This window comes from Dreissena polymorpha, chromosome 3 (assembly GCF_020536995.1).
Source record: "Dreissena polymorpha isolate Duluth1 chromosome 3, UMN_Dpol_1.0, whole genome shotgun sequence".
In the NCBI taxonomy this organism is placed as follows: Eukaryota; Metazoa; Mollusca; class Bivalvia; order Myida; family Dreissenidae; genus Dreissena; species Dreissena polymorpha.
Window position 1 is genome coordinate 144,429,981 of NC_068357.1, and position 26,216 is coordinate 144,456,196.

General features: G+C 35.8%; 1 protein-coding gene across 6 annotated transcripts in view; it reads right to left on the reverse strand.

The window, feature by feature from the left end:
* LOC127871816 (serine/threonine-protein kinase MRCK alpha-like) overlaps window positions 1-26,216 on the reverse strand; it is an 85,610-nt gene that overhangs the window by 38,850 nt on the left and 20,544 nt on the right. For 5 of the 6 annotated variants that reach the window (XM_052415023.1, XM_052415021.1, XM_052415020.1 and 2 more), the window contains exons 8-22: window positions 25,745-25,827; window positions 25,302-25,381; window positions 22,378-22,517; window positions 20,328-20,456; window positions 19,280-19,502; window positions 18,798-18,933; window positions 18,072-18,244; window positions 17,187-17,481; window positions 16,642-16,766; window positions 15,860-16,114; window positions 11,530-11,621; window positions 9,636-9,706; window positions 9,200-9,256; window positions 4,760-5,078; window positions 2,002-2,073 (exon numbers count right to left, since the gene is read on the reverse strand). In XM_052415023.1, coding sequence (XP_052270983.1) covers window positions 2,002-2,073; window positions 4,760-5,078; window positions 9,200-9,256; window positions 9,636-9,706; window positions 11,530-11,621; window positions 15,860-16,114; window positions 16,642-16,766; window positions 17,187-17,481; window positions 18,072-18,244; window positions 18,798-18,933; window positions 19,280-19,502; window positions 20,328-20,456; window positions 22,378-22,517; window positions 25,302-25,381; window positions 25,745-25,827 — 2,250 coding nt within the window. The remainder of the gene's footprint in view (window positions 1-2,001; window positions 2,074-4,759; window positions 5,079-9,199; window positions 9,257-9,635; window positions 9,707-11,529; window positions 11,622-15,859; window positions 16,115-16,641; window positions 16,767-17,186; window positions 17,482-18,071; window positions 18,245-18,797; window positions 18,934-19,279; window positions 19,503-20,327; window positions 20,457-22,377; window positions 22,518-25,301; window positions 25,382-25,744; window positions 25,828-26,216) is intronic. The other variant, XM_052415022.1, reaches the window with a different exon arrangement.

Here is a 26,216-nt window from a genome sequence, read left to right on the forward strand (position 1 = left end):
CATGAGATGCACATGCATGCCAAATATCAAGTTGCTATCTTCAATATTGCAAAAGTATTTATAAAATAAGCAATTTGGGCCACATATATTTGACCTCTGACCTTGAAGGATGACCTTGACCTTGACCTTTCACCACTCAAAATGTGCAGCTCCATGAGATACACATGCATGCCAAATATCAAGTTGCTATCTTCAATATTGCAAAAGTATTCATAAAATGAGCGATTTTGGCCACATATATTTGACCTCTGACCTTGAAGGATGACCTTGACCTTGACCTTTCACCACTCAAAATGTGCAGCTTCATGAGATACACATGCATGCCAAATATGAAGTTGCTATCTTCAATATAGCAAAAGTTATTGCAAAATGTTAAAGTTGGCGCAAACAGACCAACAGACCAACAGACAGACAGGGCAAAAACAATATGTCCCCCACTACTATAGTGGGGGACATAAAAAACTCGTTGATTTACGACACATGAAATGTCGTCTTTTAAGTGATACTTACCAATTAATATAACCACAGTTTGCAACATTTCCATTGTTTTTATTTTCATAATTTAATCCAAAGTTTTCATGTAAGCAGGTGTTTTTTAATAACTGACCTGTGTGAATTGACAGTTTGACGTCATTAAAGGAAAGCCGCTTCCTGTCAAGAAGCCATAAAGCATCACCCTTCTCGCCGATAAAATAAGATTCCTTTAATTTGTGAAGCGACATGTTTAACCAATCGCGAGTTTGTTATTCACTGGTAATCGTCCAATTATGTTTGAGCACGTGCATAGCTCCGCCTTTTAAACTGTTATGTAGAACAAAGGTGGAGTTAGCGGTCTATTGGTTTTGTCAATCATTGTAATAAAAACGTGTTTTACCGAGGAAGTAATCAATTGTTTTGATAGATAAAAAGTGCAAAGATTTGATTACAGTGATCACAGCTAGTGTGTCATCGGATTATAAGTTTGTGGATTAATACTAGCGTGGACAAATCAGTGCAAACTTTATAATAATTTATTAATTTGACTAACACATTTGATTTGTGAAAATGCCTGGAAAACGCAAACGCCATGCGTATGACAATGCGTTTAAAATACTCGTGATAGAATTTGCGGAGCAATCAAATAATAATAATACTATAATAATAATCAAATAATAATACTGCTGCTGAATGCAAGTTTTGTGTTTCGTATGTCGTTGTTGTGTAAATTAAGATGTACATGTATATACGTCTTGGTTTCCTATGTTGTTGATTTTGTTTTTATGTGGTTCATAATGATTTGCTTGTCTATATTTTTATCTATTATTTTCGATTTCCTAAATATATATCGTATTGATTATACTACACAAAGTACATAATACACGTGTCCGCTATGTCTACGTCGCACAGGGCTATAATGACGTCATGATCTATGTATAGAATAAAAACTTCCCGTCTGTTTATGAAATTCGTGGACGGACAATTTCTAACTCGACTTATGACTTGGACATATTCAAAATCTCTGATTTTCGTATCATTTTTTACCCCCCGACTTATGAGCGGGTAGACTTATGACTGGGTTTTTACGGTACACACATGCATTTCCCAAAATGCCTCTAACTTTAACATAAGTGGAACAAGAGATGTGTTTGTCAGAAACACAATGCCCCCTATTGCGCCGCTGTGAAATAAAATTTCAATATATCCTTTGGCAGATTTAAAAATTACCTTCCTTTTAAAGCTTATTACTTCCCTTGGATTTGTTTTTTTAAACCTTTGACCTTGAAGGATGACCTTGACCTTTCACCACTCAAAATGTGCAGCTCCATGAGATACACATGCATGCCAAATATCAAGTTGGTATCTTCAATATTGCAAAAGTTATTGCAAAACTTGAACCAAAACTTTAACCAAGGTTAAAGTTTTGGGACAGAATGACAGACAAACAGAATGACAGACAAACAGGCCAAAAACAATATACCCAGATCATTCGATCCGGGGGCATAAAAATAGTACTACACTTACTTTGATCTTGGGGTATGGGACAGACTGGTGGGGCTTTATCACTACAGTGGACGTGGCAAATGTAGCCACACGCTGAAAAATGAACGAGGGATCATACAAATGTATAAGGAACTAAGTCCAAATAACCTTGAATAGACTGCAAGACTGGAAGCATATCTGCCTTACAGTGATGTCAGTGCATTAATTTTTCTTGAGACAATAAGTTGGCTTTCCTATATAAGAATTGAATCTACACAGATTGTTCATGCCTAGATGTAGCAATGAGAACAAGAGCTTTGTCACAGACGTGACGAATACCCCCACATGCCGCATTGACACAATATTTTGCATGTGGTCTTCACAAAAAACAGCGGACACCATGCTCAATTTTTAAAACGCACTAAGTGACCCCTTGACCTAGTTTTTGACCCAGAAAGGCCCATGTTCTAACTTGGCCTTAAGATCATCTCCATAAAACTTCTGACCAAGTTTGGTGAAGATCAGATGTAAACTACTTGAATTAGAGAGCGGACACCATGCTGAATGTTAAAAAACGCACTAAGTGACCCCGTGACCTAGTTTTAGGCCCGGAATGGCCCATGTTCAAACTTGTCCTAGAGATCATTTAGATAATACTTGTGACCAAGTTTGGTGAGGATTGGATGAAAACTACTTGAATTAGAGAGTGTACAACATGGTGAGGTTTAAAAACGCACTAAGATACCCCGTGACCTAGTTTTTGACCCGGCATGACCCATATTCATACATGACCTAGACATCATCTAGATACAACTTCTGACCAAAATTGGTGAAGATTGGATGAAAACTACTTGAATTAGAGAGCGGACAACATTGTGAAGTTAGAAACGCACTAAGTGACCCCGTGACCTTGTTTTTGACCCGGCATGACCCATATTCAAACTTGCCCTAGACATTATCAAGATACAACTTCTGACCAATTTTGGTGATGATTGGATAAAAACTACTTGAATTAGAGAGCGGACAACATGGTGAGGTTTAAAACACACTAAGTGACTCCGTGACCTACTTTTTGACCCGGCATGGCCCATGTTCGAACTTGACCTACACATCATCTAGTTACAACTTCTGACCAAGTGTGGTGAAGATCGGATTTAATTTACTTGAAATAGAGAGCGGACACCATGCTCAATGTGTAAAATGTACTTAGTGACCCTGTGACCTAGTTTTTGATCTGGCATGGCCCAAGTTTAAACTTGGCCTTCAGATCATCTAGATAAAACTTCTGACCAAGTTTGGTGAAGATCAGATGAAAACTACTTGAATAAGAGAAAGGACACCATGCTGAATGTAAAACAACGCACTAAGTGACCCCGTGAACTAGTTTTTGAGCCAGCAAGGCCCATGTTCGAACTTGGCCTTAAGATCATCTAGATACAACTTCTGACCAAGTTTGGTAAAGATCGGATGAAAACTACTTGAATTAGAGAGCGGACAACATGCTGAATGTTTAAAACGCACTAAGTGACCCCGTGACCTAGTTTTTGAACCGGCAAGGCCCATGTTTGAACGTGGCCTTAAGATCATCTAGATACAACTTCTGACCAAGTTTGGTGAAGATCGGATGAAAACTACTTGAATTAGAGAGCGGACAACATGCTGATTGTTTAAAACGCACTAAGTGACCCCGTGACCTAGTTTTTGACCCGGCAAGGCCCATGTTCGAACTTGGCCAAGACACCATGTAGATACAACTTCTGACCAAGTTTGGTGAAGATTGGATGAAAACTACTTGAACTAGAGAGCGGACACTTAATACGGACCAACAGACAGACCGACCGACAGACAAGTTCACTCCTATATACCCCCCTAAACTTCGTTTGTGGGGGTATAAAAAGATATTTTTAAGCAAGTCTACTTCACAGTTAAACATATCAGGTCTTACAACCATGTCAACCCATATATTAACTTAAGACAAAGTAAACAAAGAACGTTTTTTGCATTACATATATTAAATACACGTGCCTGCACTAACACTTTACAGGTCTGTCTAAATTATTAATAACATCATTTTCAACAATGCATTGAAAATTTGACCAGCTTTAAAGAACGATTAATAAAAAGCAAACATATATGTAATGATGTTAGTTCACTAACAATTTAACAAAAACCTTCATAAATTGGGAATAATTAAGTTACAGGTGAAACAAATATCAAGCATAACATGTTCGCTTGATGGATGAAAGTAGTTGTAACCAATTTATTCCAGATTGATAAGACCAACATTCTACAGCTTATAAAGGCATGCTTGAGTTGTTATCCTGGGTAGAAACAGTACTTGGGTGTCTTTAAAGACCACCCTGCGAGTGCCCCCAGGATCAGGATAAAACCCAGGACCTTTTGACTGTTGACTTTAAATCAATGCCCCCCCATATGCAAACAAAATAAAGTAGTTGGTTCAAGCCATTCCTGAGAACACAGATTACGAAAAACTTGAACCTTCCTATAAAGTGTAAATGAAAATTTCAAAAAAGCATAAAATGGCGCCTACAAATTTCAAATTTGAGCTATAGACATGGCTAAGGGGATCCTTTCAATATGGAGAGTAAAAATTTTACGTTTGAACGAAATTCCTTAGGATATTCTGAAGACTACTAGCCTACCAAAAAACTTTATCCTTGCTCAAAAGATGATGCCCGGCGAGTAGAAAAGCTTGCCTTTTTGTTAAAAGAAAGGAGCTTAAAATGAAATAATGTTTCTTTTTCACATTTACAAAAATGTTACAAACAGCATATCTTACCATCACAGGTTATGCCTTGTCTATGAACACCAACCAACAGAGACGTACAGATGTTACACTTGTTCGGCACATTAAATGTCTTGTACAGAAACTTATGCACTTTCTGATGTGGAGACTTTGGCGTTGTAGGTGGTGAACCACTAAATGGCATCCGTACCATGTCAGCCTCATTCTCAGAGGACACACTATGTCTAGATCGGTGTGGACTAGCAGATATGTGTTCATTATTTTCTTGCAGATCAGTTCTTGAGTCTGTTTTAGAGTCTGCCCTTGAATGGGCATCTTCACTACTCTCGTCTGCCAAGCTTTCATTGGATGACTGAAATACAGAACATCAATATTCAACAGTCTCTTTCCAATGAAAGCATGATCTTCGTGGATCAGTTACACTACAGAATATGATAAACAAAAATTTGCAATATGCATCACAAGAAAAAAAAAATCTTTTGCGTTCATTTAACATGTGAAGGGTCTAAATCCACAACATATTACTCAAGAGAAAAAAGTTACATAACATTTCATATTCTTTTTTTTTAATTAAAGTTTGAAAGGTCTTCTTTTTAACTAAACAAAACAATAATTATAATCCTGCATACACCAATCCAACCTTATACTTATAAATGGCCATTCAGCATACATACTGAAAACTTTCTATGCTTCTTTTACGATGTTAAAATGGCTTTTTTTTTCTATCTGCAAAAGATGCCATGTTCCAGAAAGCTTTTTTTTTCATTTCTGTTGCAAACTGAGATATCAAATGGCATTATACTAATTGTGTTATCCTATAGGGACATCGGCCTTACTGTTAGCTTCACTATACACCTATTTACTCTATAATACAATACATTTAAACAACTGGGTCTAAAGCAGATTTTTGATTGTTGTTAACTTGTTTTTTACTTTTCAAATCTGGGGATTACTTTTTCTCCTTCAAGGCATTTCATTATAGTTAAAATATATGCCATAGTTATGATGTATATATATTATGTACAATACATCTGAAAAGAAAACATTGTGATTTGATGCATGGTTTAACCACATTATTTTACAAATTTTCGTCATGTTAAGACTTAAGTTTAGCTCCAAAATTACAATTAACTAGCCAGTCTGTCCAAAAATCTCTTCACACACAAACAACGAAACTAAATCATTTTCAGATGAACTGAAATCAGATACAGACATTGAAATGTGTAACTTACTAGTGGCATAAGTGTGTTTATTAATTAGCACGGTCATAACAGATTCTCAACAGTCAATAGACGCAGAAAACACACATAACTACCAAATATATTACACCACAATTGTTCAAGGTATAGGACTTATATAATTCTACAAAACAGAAATTCAGAGATAAAGAAATGAGCTAAGAACCTATTATCTGACAGAGTCATGTAGTTATCAATTTTAGTTTTTACAGACCTGATTCTTATGTCTTTTGCCTGAAGTTTCAACCATTTAATTCAGATATCTAGTTTCTTCCTGTGACATTTTATCTTGGACAAAGAAAAAAAAAGAAAATAATGCTTAATGTTGCAGTTTTCTCAAGGCTATCTTTTTTCTTCACTCAACAGAATGCAACACTAATAAGCAAACACAGTGACTATGGTAAAATACACAAGTTTATACTACTGTCAAACTGTTAACAAGGGTCTAATTAACAAATAATCTAACCGTAATTTTACTTTTTATAAAGATGGCCAAAGAATGTTAAGAGGTTTATCACAGAACACCGAATTTTTACGCTTAAATATATATATAATATTTAAATAGTTGTTATTATTATTCTATAATTAGTATTAAACAGATTATCAAAAAACTCATTCACAAGGAAAAAACATTATTTTTGACAGTATATTACTTGACACTTAAGGGAAGGACATAGAGTACACAAGAGTTTTTGTTGCATATGCACTTAAGTAATATCCAACTGCACTGTCTCTGGGAAGGGTTCAGGTTAAATCACACCAAATATTATACATTTTTTGGCTATATCTACCATATTAATCAACAGTTCAAAAATGTATTTGGGAAATTTACCAACAATAACCATTTATATCTGAAGTTATGAACATTTATAATGTATATCCAAAAACCTATGATGGGATTATCTTTATACATGCACAATGACAAATGAGCATACATTTAATTTAAAAAATCACCTATTAAACATTTAATATGTTGATATTAACTCAAAACGTTATAAGGTTGCAATTCATAGAAACAAAAAACCTCTAGATTCACAAGAACAATGTATTATTTTGTACCTTAAGTAAAAGTAACATTTTGTGTAATCAGCAAGAAAATGGTGGACAAATTCCCCATAAAAATGTCAACAAATGACAACACAAAACATGTACATGTTCTGCATGTATTTGCCAAATTTCAATTTTAGAGTATATCCCACTTGTAATCATTTACTTTAGACCTTCAATCATGCCATTGCAAAGCTCTATACTGTATAAAATAACTTGCGCTGAGAGGTATAAAGAATTGCGAAAGGAATGAAACAGTTCCCATAACCAACAAATATGATAAAGTATTACCGCATATATTAGCTGAAAAAACATTATCAATTCTATGAACAATAGATATATATTAATAATAATGATGACGAGAGCCAGTTAATAAACAAATCCCATTTTAAAAAGCTGAAACAAAATGTGGGTTATAGTTTTTACATATAATCAGGCCAGTTGTTGTGATAACAGTCTCCAGCGAAAATTATTGAGTTTAACTTGAGTAAAATTAAGTTTAGCAGGAACATATCACCAATAACAATCTTAGAAATTACCATCACTCAATAAGAAATGTTTTTAGTATAAATGTTTCTTCTATTTCCTCAATTTCCATCATTATTTTAACATATTAATCTCTGTTAATAGACTACCTAAAATTAAAAACATACAGTGATGCAAGGATTTCTTTTATGTAATCAAGACCCCATTATTGCACAAAAACTGGCCTCTACTACCCACTCACAATTTCACCAGCGATCCATCATGGATTAAAGTAGACATTATTGCATACACAGATGTGCACGATCCATCTACATGATGATTCATACAAAAAGTTCCAACACCATTCTAAAATTCTGCAGTGCTCAGGTCAGTCTCATTAAGATCAAGCATGCTTCAAGAGTCAATCAGAGCCACACAAATGTCACCACATTGTCAATATTGCTTACATTTGAGAACATGGCATACTGTTTGACATTTTTTTGCAGACATTTGTACACCAAGACCATATTAATACATAAAAAAGTAAGATATTTTAAACTATATAAAATTAACAAAGTTTCCAGAATCAAATGTTTATATATAAGATTTACCTTATATAATCATGAATACACTTTTATTTACTAAACAATGTGCCAAAAACTTCAGTCCAGTTCGGTAACACAATTTTTTTAAGAAAAAAAACATTCATATCACGCACTGTTGATTTTGATGAGACTAAGTTTAGTCTGGATACAGAGTAATTGTTATCAAAATAATAAGCTTGCCATTCTGCAGTTACCCTTACTTCAATAGCCAGACTCATACGGCCACCTTTACCATCTTCAATCTCAAAATCAAAACACCCCTGCAACAAGGGAGACAACAATCTACAACACAACTGCTTGCACAAGGGCCACGACTCTGTTGCAGCCAATACCTCAAAAGCCTGTATCACAGATAGCACATAAGAAGTGACCAACAGCATGGTTTGTTTAACAACTAATTTTTTTTATTAACAGTTGGTCCATATAAATCTCCCTTACATAATAATAAATTGGAAGAGTTAAAAAGCAGATTTCCTACATTTTCTTGCAGAAAACCAGAAGTAAAAGTGCAGCAACAATGCAGTGTTGTATGAATTTAACCACTATTATTCCCTATTATTATACACTGTTGGTCACGCGAGAAATTGAACAATCACAAATAAAAGCACCCTGATGCATATTTCGACAGTGTGAAATGTTTGCACCACCTATGCCATGACATGTACAATCCCCATTGAGTGGTGAGGTGTGTTTGAAAGGAGACCTTTCTAGAAATCACAAACATTTTCAGGAAAAAAGCTTATCAGTGGCAAGGCATTAGTCCAATATTCATTCATTCTCCATATTAAAGTGAGGATATTACAGGATGGATGCACTGTCAATGGTAAGGCATGTACCAAACCAGTACATTCTAAGTGGAAAATGTCTATTTAGATTTTTAGAATAATGCTATTATATGTATTGACCAAGAAAACATTTCTAACGACCTAAATTATGTCAAGTGCTATATAAAGTCATCTATTATTAAATATTCTCTTAATTAGTATATGAAAATTATCTTTTTTATTAAAATAATCAATCCAAATGATGTTTCCTAACAAGGAAGTGATCCTGGAGGTCAAATAAACTTATAAAAAGGTCTCCTTCTATTTTAGTTAGAGGTCAAACAAAGTGTGTACCCTTTTTGGAGGATTTTTTCGCAATGCTGGATCCACTTTTGCGTTCTGTATTTTACCCTTTTGATAAAATGAACACACCATTTATACAGCAATATTTTACAAAACAACCAACCATTAGTTGAACTATTATAGTGAGTTAACCATCCAGGCAATTTAACAAAATTACTTGGTTAGAACATTAAAACCCCCAACATCTTTTAACAGTTCTGTTAAGTTTTAGCATTGATAGCAATCGTTGAAAAGAAGCATTTTTAAACCACTCATATCCCATGTGTACTGCAGTGAAACTCTAATAAGACGTTTAGAAGATTATGCGGTCTAAACCTACGTATGGTAGACTCCATAAAATGAATTTCAATTCTCAATTCTTACTGAAACATATACTATTGCCCCTTCATGCAAGCTATAGTGACAGTAACCAAGGGAGAAAACTTACATCATTCAATATAGAAAACTGGCCCTTGAAGTAATCAATGAGGGAGTTGGAATCTGCCTGCTCACGATCCCCTGAAATATCAAAGCATGAACATTAGCTACATATTACTGGGAGAAAGAGGAAAGTTTAACAAGAAACAAATAATTACCAAATGAAAATATTCTCTCTTGTTTAAAGAATTGATGAGACCAATTATTGGTATATATTTTAATGGTTAATAAAAGTACAGGGTGGTATAATACCATAAAATTTACTTTATATCCTTAAACAAACAAGGTTTGGCAAAAAAGAAAGAAAACTCTTATGTATGATTTTGCAACTGGTCACATAAGAGTGGGTAATCATGTGATGGTTTATAGGAGGTCAAGATGGCGACATCCATGCAGAGAAAGGTATATATTGCCGTTGTATATCCTTTATTACTTGTATCATTTTTCAAATGCCGCTCTCTATCCTGCCTTATCGGCAAGAAAGTGATAAGGGTGGATTTCGTATTAATTTCACTCTATATCTCGACTTTTCTCACTACGCAACTTCTTATCATGATCACATAATTACACCTCCTGCTTAGAAAATTTGTGGTCAGTTGAGTAAAAATATAAAGCAAATATTAATACAAAATAAATGCTAAACACTATCTTACTAGTTGGAAAGTGAGCAACATTTAAAAATTAAACATAAGTAATACAAATACATTTGTATAAAACAGCGAAAAATACACTGCTCTGGCATGGACGTCTTGATCTTGATTGGCACGTGATTACCCCCTCTGAATTATTTAAGGAAGAATACTGGTAGAATGTTCATCAAATTAATAGCTTTCTTTTTTTTAAATGCAACTTGTGTTTCTTATAGTTACTTGGCAATCTTAAAAATATTCCCCAAAAATCTGTAAAATATCAAAGTGCAATTTTATAAAAACACAGTTTTTTTGGATAAACTATTGAAACTATATTCACATGTTAACCTAAGTGATAAGGTGAAAATAACAAGCAAAATAGATACAGCCCTTAAAGTTATGTCATAAAAAACAACAAAGAGCAATAACTATTATTCAAGAAAGTGTTGGGATATGGTTCTTATGCACAGCACTTCTCCTTATTGATACATGTGTATCTATACATCAATGAAGTTTCATGTTGAAATCTTGTATAGCAACTGAAAAGTTGCATCATACAACAAGAGCTGTGTTTGTGAAGCACAGTGTCCCCTACTGCGCTTTGAAGCCGCATGGCAGCTATTTTAGAAACAAGGTTATATTTTGAATGTAAAGGTCACAGTGACCTTGACCTTTGACCTATTGACCTAAAACAATGTTTGATTGTAGATCTCAATGAGATGCATGCACATGTGAAGTTTAAAGAACATAGACCCAAGAGTTTTCATTTTATGAGCAAGGTTAAAGTTTTGGGACTGACACACATATACAATGACAGACAAACAGGCCAAAAACAATATACCCCCTGATCATTGATCTGGGGGGCATAAAAACAACAAAGGGAAATAACTCTTATTTAAGTTAAAGTAGTGTTATGGTTTTATGGATGACACTTCTCCTTATGGATATCTATACACCATGAAGTTTCATGTCGAAATCATGTCTCATATCTAAAATATAGGCCTGAAAAGTTACATCATACAGAAACAACAAATGGCAATAACTCTTATTTAAGAAAGTTTAGGGTTATGGTTCTTGTGCACGACACTTCTCCTCATGGATATCTATACACCATGAAGTTTCATTTTGAAATCTTATATGGTTTCTAAGATAAACCCCTTAAAGTCTGTGATAGACAGACTGACGGACAATACCAAAAATTTATATCACGCAGCCTTTGTTGGTGGGGGATACGAATTGCAAACTTATAAACATGAGCATTGAATCCCCACATACAATCATTGGATTTCTGTTTCTCTATCTTTTTCTTGAGCTCCTCATTTTCCTTTTTCAGGTCACTATTGGCATCCATGGCTTCGAGGAACTTGCTGAAATACACAGAGAACATGGAAGGATTGAAAGGCTGACAGGACTAGAATGAATTGTTCAATATATGAGCCTTTCCTCAAGGAAAATGGGGCTTAATGCATTTGCTTTGAGTTATCACAGATTAGCCTGTGCACTTCACACAGGCTTATCAGGGACGACACTTTATGCTTTAACAGGATTTATGTTTAGAACGGAAAATACTACAAAAGCAGAAAGTGTCGTAATTGATTAGCCTTTGTTGCACATGCTTATCAGAGCCAACAATTTTCGCTCCAACATTAAGCCCTGTTATCCCAGAATGCTGTTCATATGTCTTCCTCTTCATCAACAAAATACAGGGGATTCAGACCTCTCATATGTCTTCCTCTTCATCAACACAATACAGGTGATTCAGACCTCTCATATGTCTTCCTCTTCATCAACACAATACAGGGGATTCAGACCTCTCATATGTCTTCCTCTTCATCAACACAATACAGGTGATTCAGACCTCTCTTATGTCTTCCTCTTCATCAACACAATACAGGTGATTCAGACCTCTTCATCAGCACAATACAGGTGATTCAGACCTCTTCATCAACACAATACAGGTGATTCAAACCTCTTCATCAACACAATACAGGTGATTCAGACCTCTTCATCAACACAATACAGGTGATTCAGACCTCTTCATCAACACAATACAGGTGATTCAGACCTCTTCATCAACACAATACAGGTGATTCAGACCTCTTCATCAACACAATACAGTTTTATTTCCTTAAAATCCCTTTCTTTCAATGTAAAGCATTTAATTGAATTGCTGTGTACAAATGAAATGATACCAATCATATCAAAGGAGCAGGTGTAAGGTGCAAAAATTTATATAACATATTATGTTTAACTTTTGCTTTAATAGCTAAAATCAAACTCAAAGTCATTTACTCAAAATAAAATCTAACTGTTAACAACCACTTTTAAAATTTGGGAGAAAGGCTGAAAAGCTGTGTTTTCAACAACATCATGAATTTTTTGGAATAAATGCACCAACATTAAATGTTCATACACTGCAATGACGAAGGAATGGCAACGCATCTTAACAACAAGAGCACTGCATAACGGGTGCCACGCTCGGCTACGGGTGCAGTTTTGAATAAATGAAAGCTTGTCAGAATTTTTTTTTTTTTAAAGGTCACAGTGACCTTGACCTTTGACCTAGTGACCCAAAACTGGATGTGGCGTGTACAACTCATCAAAGTGCATCCACATATGAAGTTTCAAAGTTGTATGTGGAAGCAATTTGATTTTAGAGCCAATGTACAAAACCTTAAAAAAATGTTAAGGATTTAGCACGATGCGGACGGCGGGCGACGAGCTGGCTATGACAATACCTCAGGTTTTCTCCGAAAAAGCCGAGCTAAAAAACCATGAAACTGCACATTTGGTATCTTTTTTGTTTAAGTTAAGTGACAAATAAAACATATACAAAAGTATAACAAGAACCTTAAGGTGATAAGCATTCACTTATGCTTTCATTTTTTTAAATTAACATTGCTTCCATGAAAAAAATACTCACATTCTAACACAGTCTATGCTATTTATTCATCACAATTATATAGAGTATATTTGTTGGATTCAGTGAATTATCAATTTTAATTCACGAGTGATCATAGAAAATATATATTTTTATGATCACGAGTGAATTAAAATCGATATTCCACCGAATCCAACACATTTTCTTATTATTTGATGCTTTTTTTCACAGTTTATATACATTGTTAAAGAGTTTAACTAAAGAATTTCGCTGGAATAATGACGTCATTACGTCAAAAAAATGTTTGAAACAGTGAAATTATCAGTTTTAATTCACTGCTATTTTTCTATAAACCACCAGAAAGCATAAAATAAATAGTCACTCACTACAATACTAACCAGAGTTTTACCCGTATCACAAATCTGACTAAAAACTCCACAACGATTAGCCATATATGTTCAAAGACAAACAATTCAGAAATGTGTGGAACATTGGGCATAAAAATGTAAATGAAGCTCACTCCACAAAATTAAACAGGAAGACCATGATGGCCCTGCATCGCTCCACTGCTGAAAAAAAGCTGAAACAAATATTCTTGGCATGTGCAAATACTTAAATATAGGCCCTATTTAAGCCCATGTACACTTTTGTGACCCCCTTGGCTGGGTCAAATTTAACCCCAGGAGCATAATTTGAACAAACTTTGTAGAGGACTACTATATCTCACTACCAGTACATACAAAATGTGGTAGCCCTAGGTCCTAGAGCTAAAGACAAGAATATTTTTTTTTAAGTTTTCACAAAATAAGCAAGATATAAGCATACATGTTCAATTTTGTGAACGCGGGTCAGGGTCAAATTTGGCCAAAAGGGCATAATTTGAAAAAACTTGGTAGAGGACTATAAGATGTTACTGCATACCAAATTTGGTAGCCATAGTCCCAATGGTTTTCAACAAGATTTATAAAGATTTCACAAAATAGGCGCTTTATAAGTATATTTTGTGACCCCCCCCCCCCCCCCCCCCCCCCCCCCCCCCCCCCGCGGGGTAAAGTTGACCCCCAGAGGCATAATTTGAACAATTTCGTAGAGGTTTATTAGATGTCACTACATACAAAATTTGGTAGCCCTAGGCCCCCCCCCCCCCCCCGGGCAGGTTCAAATTTGACCCAAGGGGCATAATTTGAACAAACTTGGTAGAGAACTATTAGATGTTACTACATACCGAATTTGGTAGCCCTATGCCTTATGGTTAAGGACAAGCAGATTTTTAAAGTTTTCACAAAATAGGCACTATATAAGCATATAATCGATTTTGTGTCCCCCAGGGCAGAGTAAAATTTGACCCCTGAGGCATAATTTGAACAAACTAAGTAGAGGACTATACAATGTCACTACATACCAAATTGTGTAGCCTTAGGCCTAATGGTTATGGACAAGATTTTTTTTTAAGTTTTCACAAAAAAGACCTAAGCATATGTTCAATTTTGTGACCCCTGGGGCAGGGTCAAATTTGACCCCAGGGGCTTAATTTGAACAAACTTGGTAGAGGACTATAAGATGTCACTACATACCAAATGTGGTAGCCCTATGCCATACAGTTACAGACAGAAAGATTTTTTTAAAGTTTTCACAAAATAGGCTCCATATAAGCGTTTGTTCAATTTTGTGACCCCCAGGGCAGGGTCAAATTTGACTCCAGGGGCATAATTTGAACAAACTTGGTAGAGGACTATAAGATGTCACTACATACCAAATGTGGTAGCCCTATGCCATGCAGTTACGGACAGAAAGATTTTTAAAGTTTTTACAAAATAACCACTGTATAAGCCTATATTCAATTTTGTGACCCCAGGGCGGTTTCAAAATTGAACCCAGGGGCATAATTTGAACAAACTAAGACGAGAACTATTACATGTAACTACATGCCGAATTTGGTAGCCCTATGCCATACGGTTATGGACAAGAAGATTTTTAAAGTTTTCACAAAAAAGGCCTTATATAAGCATATGTTTAATTTTGTGACCATCAGAGCAGGGTCAAACTTGACCCCAGGGGCATAATTTGAAAAACTTGGTAGAGGACTATAAGATGCCACTACATTCCAAATTTGGTAGCCCTAGGCCCAATGGTTATGGACAAGAGATTTGTAAAGTTTTCGCAAAATAGACCCTATATAAGCATATGTTCAATTTTGTGACCCCCGGGGCATGGTCAAATTTGACCCCAGAGGCATAATTTGAACAAATTTGGTAGAGGACTATTAGTTGTCTCTACATACCAAATTTGATAGCCCTAGGCCCAATGGTTATGGACGACAAGATTTTGAAAGTTTTCACAAAATAGGCCTTATATAAAAAGTTTCAATTTTGTGACCCCCGGGGCAGGGTTAAATTTGATCCCAGGGGCATAATTTGGACAAATTTGCAAGAGGTTCACCCCAGGAACATTCCTGAAAAATTTCATCAGAATTGGACCAGTAGTTTATGAGATGTTTAAAGGAAAAGTTAACGCACGCTAACGACGGACACATGACCATGACATAAGCCCCGCTGGCCTTTGGCCAGTGGAGCTAATAATATTTTACTGACTTACCAACCGACCAAAAAAAATCACCAACAGACGTTGTGACTCAATATATATTTCCTTTAAAACATTATTTGTAGGGAAAAAGAATCTCATAGCACATCAAAAACAACAACCCAACCAAACCAATCAACATACTTCTCCATGAGGCTGAACTGGGCCTTCAGTCTGTTCAGCTCCTCACTTATCTGAGACTTGGCCTGTATCTCGCTGTTGAGACTCGACTGCAGGTTCAACAGCTCCATCTTGTCGAGCCGCTGGGAGCGCCGGTTTCGCCACCGCCGCCCGGAGTCCTCCCCAGACACACCCATGACCTTGAGATTCTCCAACTCCTCGGTCATCTTGCCTGCCAGCGCCTGCAGGTAACCCCGAGCGTCCTTCTCATCACTCACCCTGCAACAAATCATGAGAGCTCATAAGGGCCCAAAACCATAAAAAGTTAAACCACAGGCTGTTCTGGTTTGATGCTGGTTTCATATAGCCATTTTCACTTAGCCTGTGAATTGAAAAGGGTTAAGGAGGACTTTAGTTACTATCTTAAAAATGTTAATTCCTTCAATCCTTGGCCAGCTTAACTGTATGTTAATGTAGTTTTATATGGGATGATCTGATGGCCTGTTTGAAGTATAACACAATCATTTTCACAAGGTTGAGCAGACTAAACTTTTATATCAATGGCATTTTCATAACCATACATGAATACTATACTTTACAAAACTATTGGACTACTAAGATTACTATGAATGACACATACTGGTTTAAATATTCAAAAATAAAAACCTGAATAACAATATTCCATATTACAACTATAAATTTGAGGTACTTTATTCACACATTGGAACACATAATTATGTAAAGCTATATTGAAAACATATTCCCCTTCACAACTAATCACAACCAAGCTTTGCTAAGCTACACACCACTTGATGATTTCCGAGATCTGTGCCTCCCACTGTGCGACAGACTCTCGTTTGTCGTAGATTTCCCTCATCTCTATCTCCAGTTGACTCTTCTCTCGTGCCACAAAGTCCAGTGTGCTTTGCATCTACATATTCACAAAGTACAATTCAATCAAACATCGATCTTCTTGCTTTAATATAATTTAATTTATTCCTTCTTTTATAAACAAATACTTCAACTACAAAAGCATATCAGTACATAAGACATGCATCAGAATAATTATAGAAGTTCATATTTAAAAGCAAATAAATAATAAAAACAAGTACTAACATGTATTAAAATTGTATCATAATATGAGCAAAAATATCTTCATTTAAAAAGTCATTGTTCTCAATTCAGCACTTTTAATTAATATTTTATTACAATTATTTTCCCAAGTTTGGTGTTAGAAAATTGTGATAATGGTCGCAGAAAGACAATAAAATGCAATATTCCTTCATGTACGATTTCATTATTTGAACACACACCATTCTTTCATCAAAACCACCCAATGATAGCCACTCACATTGTTCATTTCATCCCGCAATCGGTCGTTCTCCTCCTTGAAGGTCTCATTGCTTCTCTCCTCCTGCTCAAAGCGAGACTTGAGCTGTGTGAGGCTGGTCCTCAGCTCCTCTATGGAGTCCTCCTCTGACTGCTGGGCCTTCAGCTGGTTGATCTGATTCATCAGGTCCTTCTTGCTCAGCTCCAGCTCCTGTACCGTGTAGTTCAGGTCGCTCAGCTCATTCTGATGTTTTGTTGTCAGTCTGGAAACACTCTCCCCGTGTTCTAAGTCCTTCTTGTTGATTTCTACTTTCAACCTGAAACACATTTGCAGTTGTTGCTGCTTTATTGTTCATAATGTTTTCTTTTAAATTTGTTCAATTGTCTTCTTTTGAGATTTTTTTATGGAAACAAGAATAAAGCATGCTTAACATTTTTTTGTTTTTCTGCATCATAAACATAGAAAAGCAGCACTTTGTGGAAGCATCACTACTTTACACTGAATTCCTTTGATATTTAAAGAGAGTAAAAGATAAATTGTAAATAAGAGCAGAAATAAAACAACAAATTGCTTCTCAAAAAGTACCATTCTAAGTTCATGATTTATAAAATTAACTGCTAGAGATTTTTTATATTTTCAGAGAAATTCATTAAATGGGCCATCATATCTTCCAGTTACAAAATTGAGGACCCTTATTTTTTTTCAATGATCTTTCCACAAAAATACTCTCATCTTTAGCAATACCTGTTGATTGCCACTGACAGCTCTAGACTTGCAGCACTAAAGTAGCGCCATTTAAACAAACAATTCCAATAAATCTGAAAGTGTCGTCACTGATAAGCCAGTATGGAATGCACCGGCTAATCTGAGATGACATTTGACGCATTTAGCCCCATTGTCCCTGACCTGCTGATTTCCTGAGATAGCTCCAGACTGGCTGTGCTGGACTCCTTGCCGGCCTGTTTCCTTTTCAAGGCCTCCACCTCCAGCTCCAACTCCTGGCCGTTTTCCTCTGCACGCTCCCGCAGTTTACGCTCCCTGTTCGCCTCTGTACGCAGCTCCTCAACTTGGGACTGCAGCTGAGGACAGAGCGAAAGTCATGCAATCTTATGGTTTTTAGTGAAAAGTTAACGAGCCTTCAACTGAGAGAACAGGTTTTAATGCATGTGCATAAAGTGTTGTCTCAGATAAGCCTGTGCAGTATGCACATTCTAATGAAGGATGACACTTTGGCCTGAACTTGAAATTCGCAAAGAAAAAACTTCCTTATAAAAGCGGAAAGTGTCATCTCTGATTAGCCTGTGTGGACTGCATAGGCTAATCTGGGATGACACTTGATGCACCAGCATTAAGCCCTATTCTCTTTTAGCAAGGCTCAAATCTTTCATTTCAGATCTATTTGGAAGTTCTATCAAATTTAATTTGTTATTCAATATTTCTTTCCGAAATGAATCATTTTGTCAAGTTTTGTATTATTAACTGTGATTTTTTATAACATTAATTCTGTAAAATACTGTATTATGGCATAAATCTTATTTAATTTTTTTTGTACATAAACATAACTTAAATGATAACAAAATCGTCTTGCCAAAAACGAACTAAACAATTATTGAGATAAAAACTACCACATACTTCAAAAAGGCTTTTCTCAGTCCGCCGTCTTTCGTTTTTAAGGGTTTCTGCCTTTCGTTTGTACTCCTCTGTCTCCTCTGTCGTATTCCTCAGATCTCTGGTTAACTCCTTCACCTTTGCTTGAGATTTCAATAATCTGAAAGAAGTATAAAATATGTTTTACTTGTCATTGATTACCGGAGTATAAATATAATTGATATGTTAAATTGAACACTTATCATTGATACTTTGACCTTTGACCTGTTGACATGAAATCAGAAGAGTTTCTTTTTTTTTCTCCCAAGTAAACGTCATATCTATTTACATGTACATGCTGCGGCCTGCATGTAGGTAAACGTTTTCAAGATAACTCAAGGAAACAATTGGTCAACAGACCAATCGACTTACCGACGGAGAGACAGGTGCATAGCAATATATCTTACCAAAATACCAAATTCACACACGAAACTGAAACCAGCATCACGGTGTACAGAAATACTCACGCCTCATTAGAGTCAGTAAATTGTTCAATGGCTATCTTCTGTTTGGCTACAGCATCTTTGAGTTCGCGGGCCTGCTGCTTGTACTTGTCCCTCAGATCCTGTATCTCTTTCTCCAGAGCTGCTTTCTCATCCTCAATCAGCTTCAGTTTACGCTCAATGTCAGCTTTCGCCTCTTTAGCCTTCCTCAGGTCCTGTTCCGCTATTGTGATCTCAGACTGGGACTCTGAAAATGGAGTCAGTAATATATCATTGTTTTTGGTTTAACATAAAAAAACATCCATTGCAATCTCCACAGACTAATCATTGATCACACTGTCTGTCTAAACTGGAATTCACTAAAAAGAGACTTCCTTTTAACAACAAGAAATGTGTTTGTCAGAAACATTATGTCCCCTTTTTCGCCGCTTTGAAGCTATATATTTGACCTTTGACCTTGAAGGATGACCTTGACCTTTCACCACTAAAAATGTGCAGCTCCATGAGAAACACATGCATGCCAAATATCAAGTTGCTATCATCAATATTGCAAAAGTTATGGCTAATGTTAAAGTTTGATGCAAACACACAAACAAACACACAAACAAACCAACAGACAGGGCAAAAACAATATGTCCCCCACTATAGTGGTGGGGGACATAAAAATATACATTTAAAGCAGAAAGTGTCGTTCCTGATTAGCCTGTGCGGACTGCATAGACTTATCTGTGACGAGACTTTTTGAACCAGAGAGAGGATCATTTATATGATCTTACATGTCAGGGGAATCGCACAAAAATGATAATATTCATCGACTTTTGTCTATATTGTGTATCATATGTAAGCGTACTCTTGGGCTTTAAGCCAAATGTATTCTGAAATAAAACCTTAACACCAAATAATTCCATTACACCGTCGTTATTCCAGCATTGAGTTCATATTGATGCTTCAAATTAAGGTAGCATCATTGATCTCTTGTTAAAAATGGTTTGCCAAAAAGCATTCTGCAGAACACCCTCAAAACTTTGAAGTGCATCATATAAAATATGAGGCCCATGAAAACATTGTTTACCTGCCACTACTTTATGCAGTATGGCCACCTCCTCCTTGCACTGTCGAATCTCTGCCTCAGCAGCTCCCACAGCAGCAGAGGCACCGCTGGCGTTGTCATTGTTCAAACGCTGGATTGTGCTGGTTGCCTCTGCAATATAGCAATGAGCGTGTGTGTGAAGTAGATTTTGTTCTAGTGCATCATTATTCTCCCATTATGGCCATCACCCAAACATGAGTTGTAAGTTTGATTACAAAAGTAGGCGATACAGACAGGAAAGGATCTCTTTGTGTTATGCATGATTCATCTTATAGATTGCACCTTTGCCCAATCTCTTATGCAAAATACTTACAGGGTAAGTGTAAGTGTACAGAAAGTCAATTGAAATTGCAGCCAGAGTTCTAGTGCAAGGGATTTCCTCAATAGAAATGAAGGGTTTATACACTCCATACAAAAATTATGTTTAACATACATGTATAAGTAATTGAAGTATACACTATGATGTGCAACCACTGGCTTTTGGTTATTACATCTAAATCAGACTCATGTAAGGTAGGAAAATGGTGTTACAGAGAAAAACCTTCCTGAATTAGATATTTAAAACAAGAGCACTGCCTTGCGGGTGCAGACCGCTCATCTATTTTCTTTTTAAAGGTGAAGGGACTCTCAATTTCAATCACAAAGGAGGGAGGGGTGGAGTGAAGAGGGGTGTATAGTGTGGGGGTGTGGACATTTATTACATTATCTTCCAAAAATGCGGAAAAAAAATATAAAAAATTCGGGGGTGGGGGGGGGGTGGGGGGGGGGAGGGGATTTTTGGGTGCGATGGTTGGACGGTATTTCAAAAATAAAATAATAAAAATAAATATTTGTGTTTTTTAACCGTTTAAAAAAAAAAAATTGGGGGGGTGGGGGGGGGGTAAAGTGTGAGGGTGTGGTGGTCATTTGTGAGATGATCTTAAAAAAAAAATTGGGGGGGGAGGGCACGGGGGATGGTTTGGGTGGAGTCTATTGTGGTATGTCAGGTAAGAGTAGTTTTGTCAAAGTATCAATCAAATCTTATCATAAATAAAGAAGTTATGGCAATTTTAGCAAAATTTAATAATTTGACCTTGAGAGTCAAGGTCATTCAAAGGTCAAGGTAAAATTCAACTTGCCAGGTACAGTAACCTCATGATAGCATGAAAGTATTTGAAGTTTGAAAGCAATAGCCTTGATACTTTAGAAGAAAAGTGGATCAAAACACAAAATTTAACCATATAGTCAAAGTTTTTAAGTCAAAAAAGGGCCATAATTCCGTAAAAATGACAACAAGAGTTATGCAACTTGTCCTTTTGCTGTACCCTTATGATAGTTTGCGACTGTTCCAAGTATGAAAGCAATATCTATGATACTTTAGGGGTAAAGTGGACCAAAACACAAAACTTAACCAAATTTTCAATTTTCTAGGTAAAAAGGGCCCATAATTCCGTCCAAATGCCAGTCAGAGTTACATTACTTTGCCTGCACAGTCCCCTTATGATAGTTAATAAGTGTTGCAAGTATGAAAGCAATAGCTTTGATACTGTAGGAATAAAGTGGACCTAAACACAAAACTTAACCAAATTTTCAATTTTCTAAGTATAAAAAGGGCACATAATTCTGTCAAAATGCCAGTCAGAGTTACATAACTTTGCCTGCACTGTCACCTTATGATAGTTAGTAAGTTTTGCAAGTATGAAAGCAATAGCTTTGATACTTAAGGAATAAAATTGACCTAAACACAAAACGTAACCAAAATTTTCAATTTTCTAAGTATAAAAAGGGCACATAATTCTGTCAAAATGCACGCCAGAGTTATCTAACTTTGCCTGCCCAGTCCCCTCATGATAGTTAGTAAGTGTACCAAGTTTGAATGCAATAGCATTGATACTTTCTGAGAAAAGTGGACCTAAACACAAAACTTAACCGGACGCCGACGCCAACGCCGACGCCAACGCCAAGGTGATGACAATAGCTCATATTTTTTTTCAAAAAATAGATGAGCTAAAAATTACCACTTTTCATCAAGAGTATTTCATGTCTCCTTTACCTTTATATTTAATTTGTAGTTCCTTCTTTTCCCTCTCGAGAGCTGATATTTGTCGTTTAAATGCATCAACCACCAGTGCTTCCAACTGTCCAGTGTCCACTTCTGCACTATCCTTTAGACATGCATTGTCCGAGATTAGACTGAAAACAACACAATAGTCAAAATTGAATGACGGTTCACAATAAATAATGACAAAGGCCCACAACACAAATCCTCATAAGTAAGATATCAGCTGCACTCTGGCAAAACCAGGCTTCAGGCATGTGCATAAAGTATTGACCTTGATTAGCCTGTGCAGTCAGCACAGGTGAAAAAGGCACAACACCTATCTCCTATACTGAAATTTTACTTTTAATGAAAATTCAATAAAAGCGGACCATTGTCACTAAATAGACTGGTCAGAGTGCACAAATCTAAAAAGCAGCCATTTTTCTCCTTTTTTTTGGGTTTCAATATGTTCTTTTCAATTAATTCATTGATAATGATATGCCAAAAGAGATTAAATCTTATTTTACTGGTATATCAGAGTGGATATGCCCCACCTACCCCTCCTACCACACACACACCAGAGCTCCAGATAAGGTTTTGTGAAATTCTTAACGTTACTACCAGATTTTCAAAAAGAATTCTTAACTCTGAAATTTTATTCTTAACGTTACTACTAAGTTTTGGAAAATAATTCTTAACTTTTCTAAATGACCTAAAAATAAATAATATATGGTTATTTTCATGCAAAAAAATCAAAATAAACATACTGTGAAACCATTATTATTCGTCAGACATTAATTTTCGTCTTTTTCATCCTTCGACCGATGGACGAATTCAAGATCCTAACGAACAATCATGTCCCATATTTGAAACAAAAAAGACTGAATTACCATAGGCATGAGGCATTTAAAACCAGCGTAATCAACGCATATACACAGGGCTCGAAATTAACACTGGCACACTCGCAAAATGAGAGAAAAAAAGATTGCAAGGTAAGTTATAAGCCACAAGTATTTTTTGCAAGTAAAGAAATAGTGAAAAAAAACGAGTTATATTGCTAAATGCGTTCGACGGCGTGAACGCTAAACCGTAGGTCAATTTGTTTGAACGTCAGAATACCCATATGCGGAAGCGCGCACCTTGTTTGTAGACTGGTATACTTTAAGTACAGATACCCGGATGGTATTGATACAAAGAACATGAAACAGTCGACTATTCACACTCAAGTTAAATCCGGTTTTGACACAAACGGGTGTACATTATACAGTGTACTGACAACTGACATTACCTGTAAAACGCAAATGCAATAAGGCTGTATTGAATGCGTCGATTTCGTTTAGGTATAATAGTGTTGATTAGCGCTAATTGTTAAAGACTTTATTACCCATTGCGTGTATTGTGTTTTTCAGGGGTGTTGCAGATTATACAGCCAACACGCGGCAAATCCGGATTAAAGACAATACTATTAAACACAATTAAAATATGACGATGTGTGATCAACACCTGACTGAAATATATTCTGCGCTTTTATTACAAATTAATAAAGAACATATTGATTTGTGTTTGGTTGTCCGTGATTGTAATGGAAAAAAACTAATTGGCAATTGGCTTCGTTGTTTAAAACACTCGTTAACGGTTATTCAGTCCCACTTATCCGCTAATCATAACAAAGAACGTGTCAATGACATAAAATAATAAGGGACAGTTACTATCGCCTGAAATAACAGACTTGTTAAATGGCATATGTCAAACAAGGCCCACCTCTTGCAAGTGACTACCAAGTGTCACCCCTCTTTCCCCAGCACGATTTTTTCGCAACCGCGTATTACATGCATTACAAACATTACTAACAAATGGGACGCTTTTTTTTCAAAACCAGAAATGAACGAATTTAAGTGCTGACGAAATAGTCATTTTGTTAAAAAGGACGAAATTTCGTGCTGACGAAAATAAATGGTTTCACAGTACTAGCAACTTTATTTATACGAGTTCAACAGTGTCTATTCAGTATTATACAATTTTATCTTTCAAATACCTTCATGTGCCCAAACTGTGCTAAGATTGCATGCCTTTGATGAATATTTACATATTTCACAATTAAAACGAGTCTCCCCTTCAATCTTTTCAACGATTAGCCACGTGAATTGTCCCTTCCACTCGTTCAATGTTTTTTTGTGTTTTTTTAAAGTTTGGACCCGTCGTGTCGCGTTTTTTATATAGCTTTTCCGACTGTGTCCGCAACTGAACATACAACATTGTATAAGATCTTTTCTATAATGTCTTTCTTAACATTCAATTTCGGCTCACTTTGCGTACAATATGTTTAAAGCGTGTTTTTGCACGCTTTGCTTTTTTTTAGGACGCTCTCCGGGCGCCGCCATTGTTTTTTGACAGATAGACTGTACACGCCGCTTTTGTTGGAAAAAATGCACTTTGTTAAACAAACCCGATAAAAATTCTATATAAGCACCGAAAATATCTTTAATATGTGAAAATAACTCAATATTAATCAATACGAACCGATGTAAAAATAATATTTGTAACTTGATTTTGTAATTTTTAATGGTACGACAAGATTTGAAAATAAATACGAAACGGACTTGAAAATAATTCGTAATTACGAAAATACGACCCTTATCTGGAGCTCTGACAGACTGTTTCTTTTCGCCTTTAAAGAAGAGATTTTTGTTATTTTATATATTATTTATGATGATAAAAACAAATCCAGACTAAGTGATGGGTTAAAATATGACAGACACGAACATTTTCACATGAAAAATACCATCACCAAGAACCCCATAATATAAACCATAGCAAAATACACTAGTAATAGTTGTTTCTTTGAATTAGATTCATTTCTAGTGTCAGTAATAATAAGTATTATCCTGTAAGACAGCAATATTGTTTAACAACCAGTATGTGCATAAATGACTTACCAGTTTTTGGTGAAAGTAAAGCCAACAAATGGAAGATGATGCCCTTTGAAAATGCCATGGGTTGATGGAGGTACTGTGTCCTGAAAAATAAAACAACTATCTGTTAATATACAATAAGAACCACAGAAGAGGATTTTTTAGGAAAAAAGAGTTCCATATTTATTGATGAAAAAACCACTTAATTACAAGTACATAAACATAAATATCTAAATGAAGTGACCACTTAATTATAAGTGCATAAACATAAATATATATCAATGAAATGACCACGTTAACACAAGTAAATGTACATAAATATATAAATGTTTAAAAAATGGTCAGGGTCTACACTTGTCTCATGTAGGTCTTTTATATTTTAAGGGCTTTACAGCAAAGCAAAATATATTTAAAAGAATTTTATGCACTGGTTTTACATGCCACTAAACAATTAACAGTGTACATACTGTGTGTTTAAATTCCGAGTCGTCAACATCAAAGTTGGATGTGTCTGTTGGACTACTGACTTCTGGGACGAATGGGGCTGTCACTGAAGACATTACAAAACAATATTATAATACATGCAAGACTATTGCCAAGCAATGAAGTCCCCTACTGGTGAAACTCCTCCATTTTCAGCAATATTTCTAGTCTATTTGTTGCCATAGCAACCAGAATCCTTGACGTAGGAACAAATTAAAATGACGTGCATAATCTCCATATTGCCATCAGTCCATGTTTCAAGTTTCATGAACAAATATGAAGAACTTTCAAAGTTATCTTTGCAGGATCCAGAAAAGTGTGACTGACTGACAGACTGACAGACAGAAAGACAGAGCGCAAACCATAAGTCCCCTTCAGTAAGGGACAATTAAACAGATGGTAAGTTGTTTTTAACAATCAATTCTTGTGATTAGTTAATGTCACGTGAATTTAAAC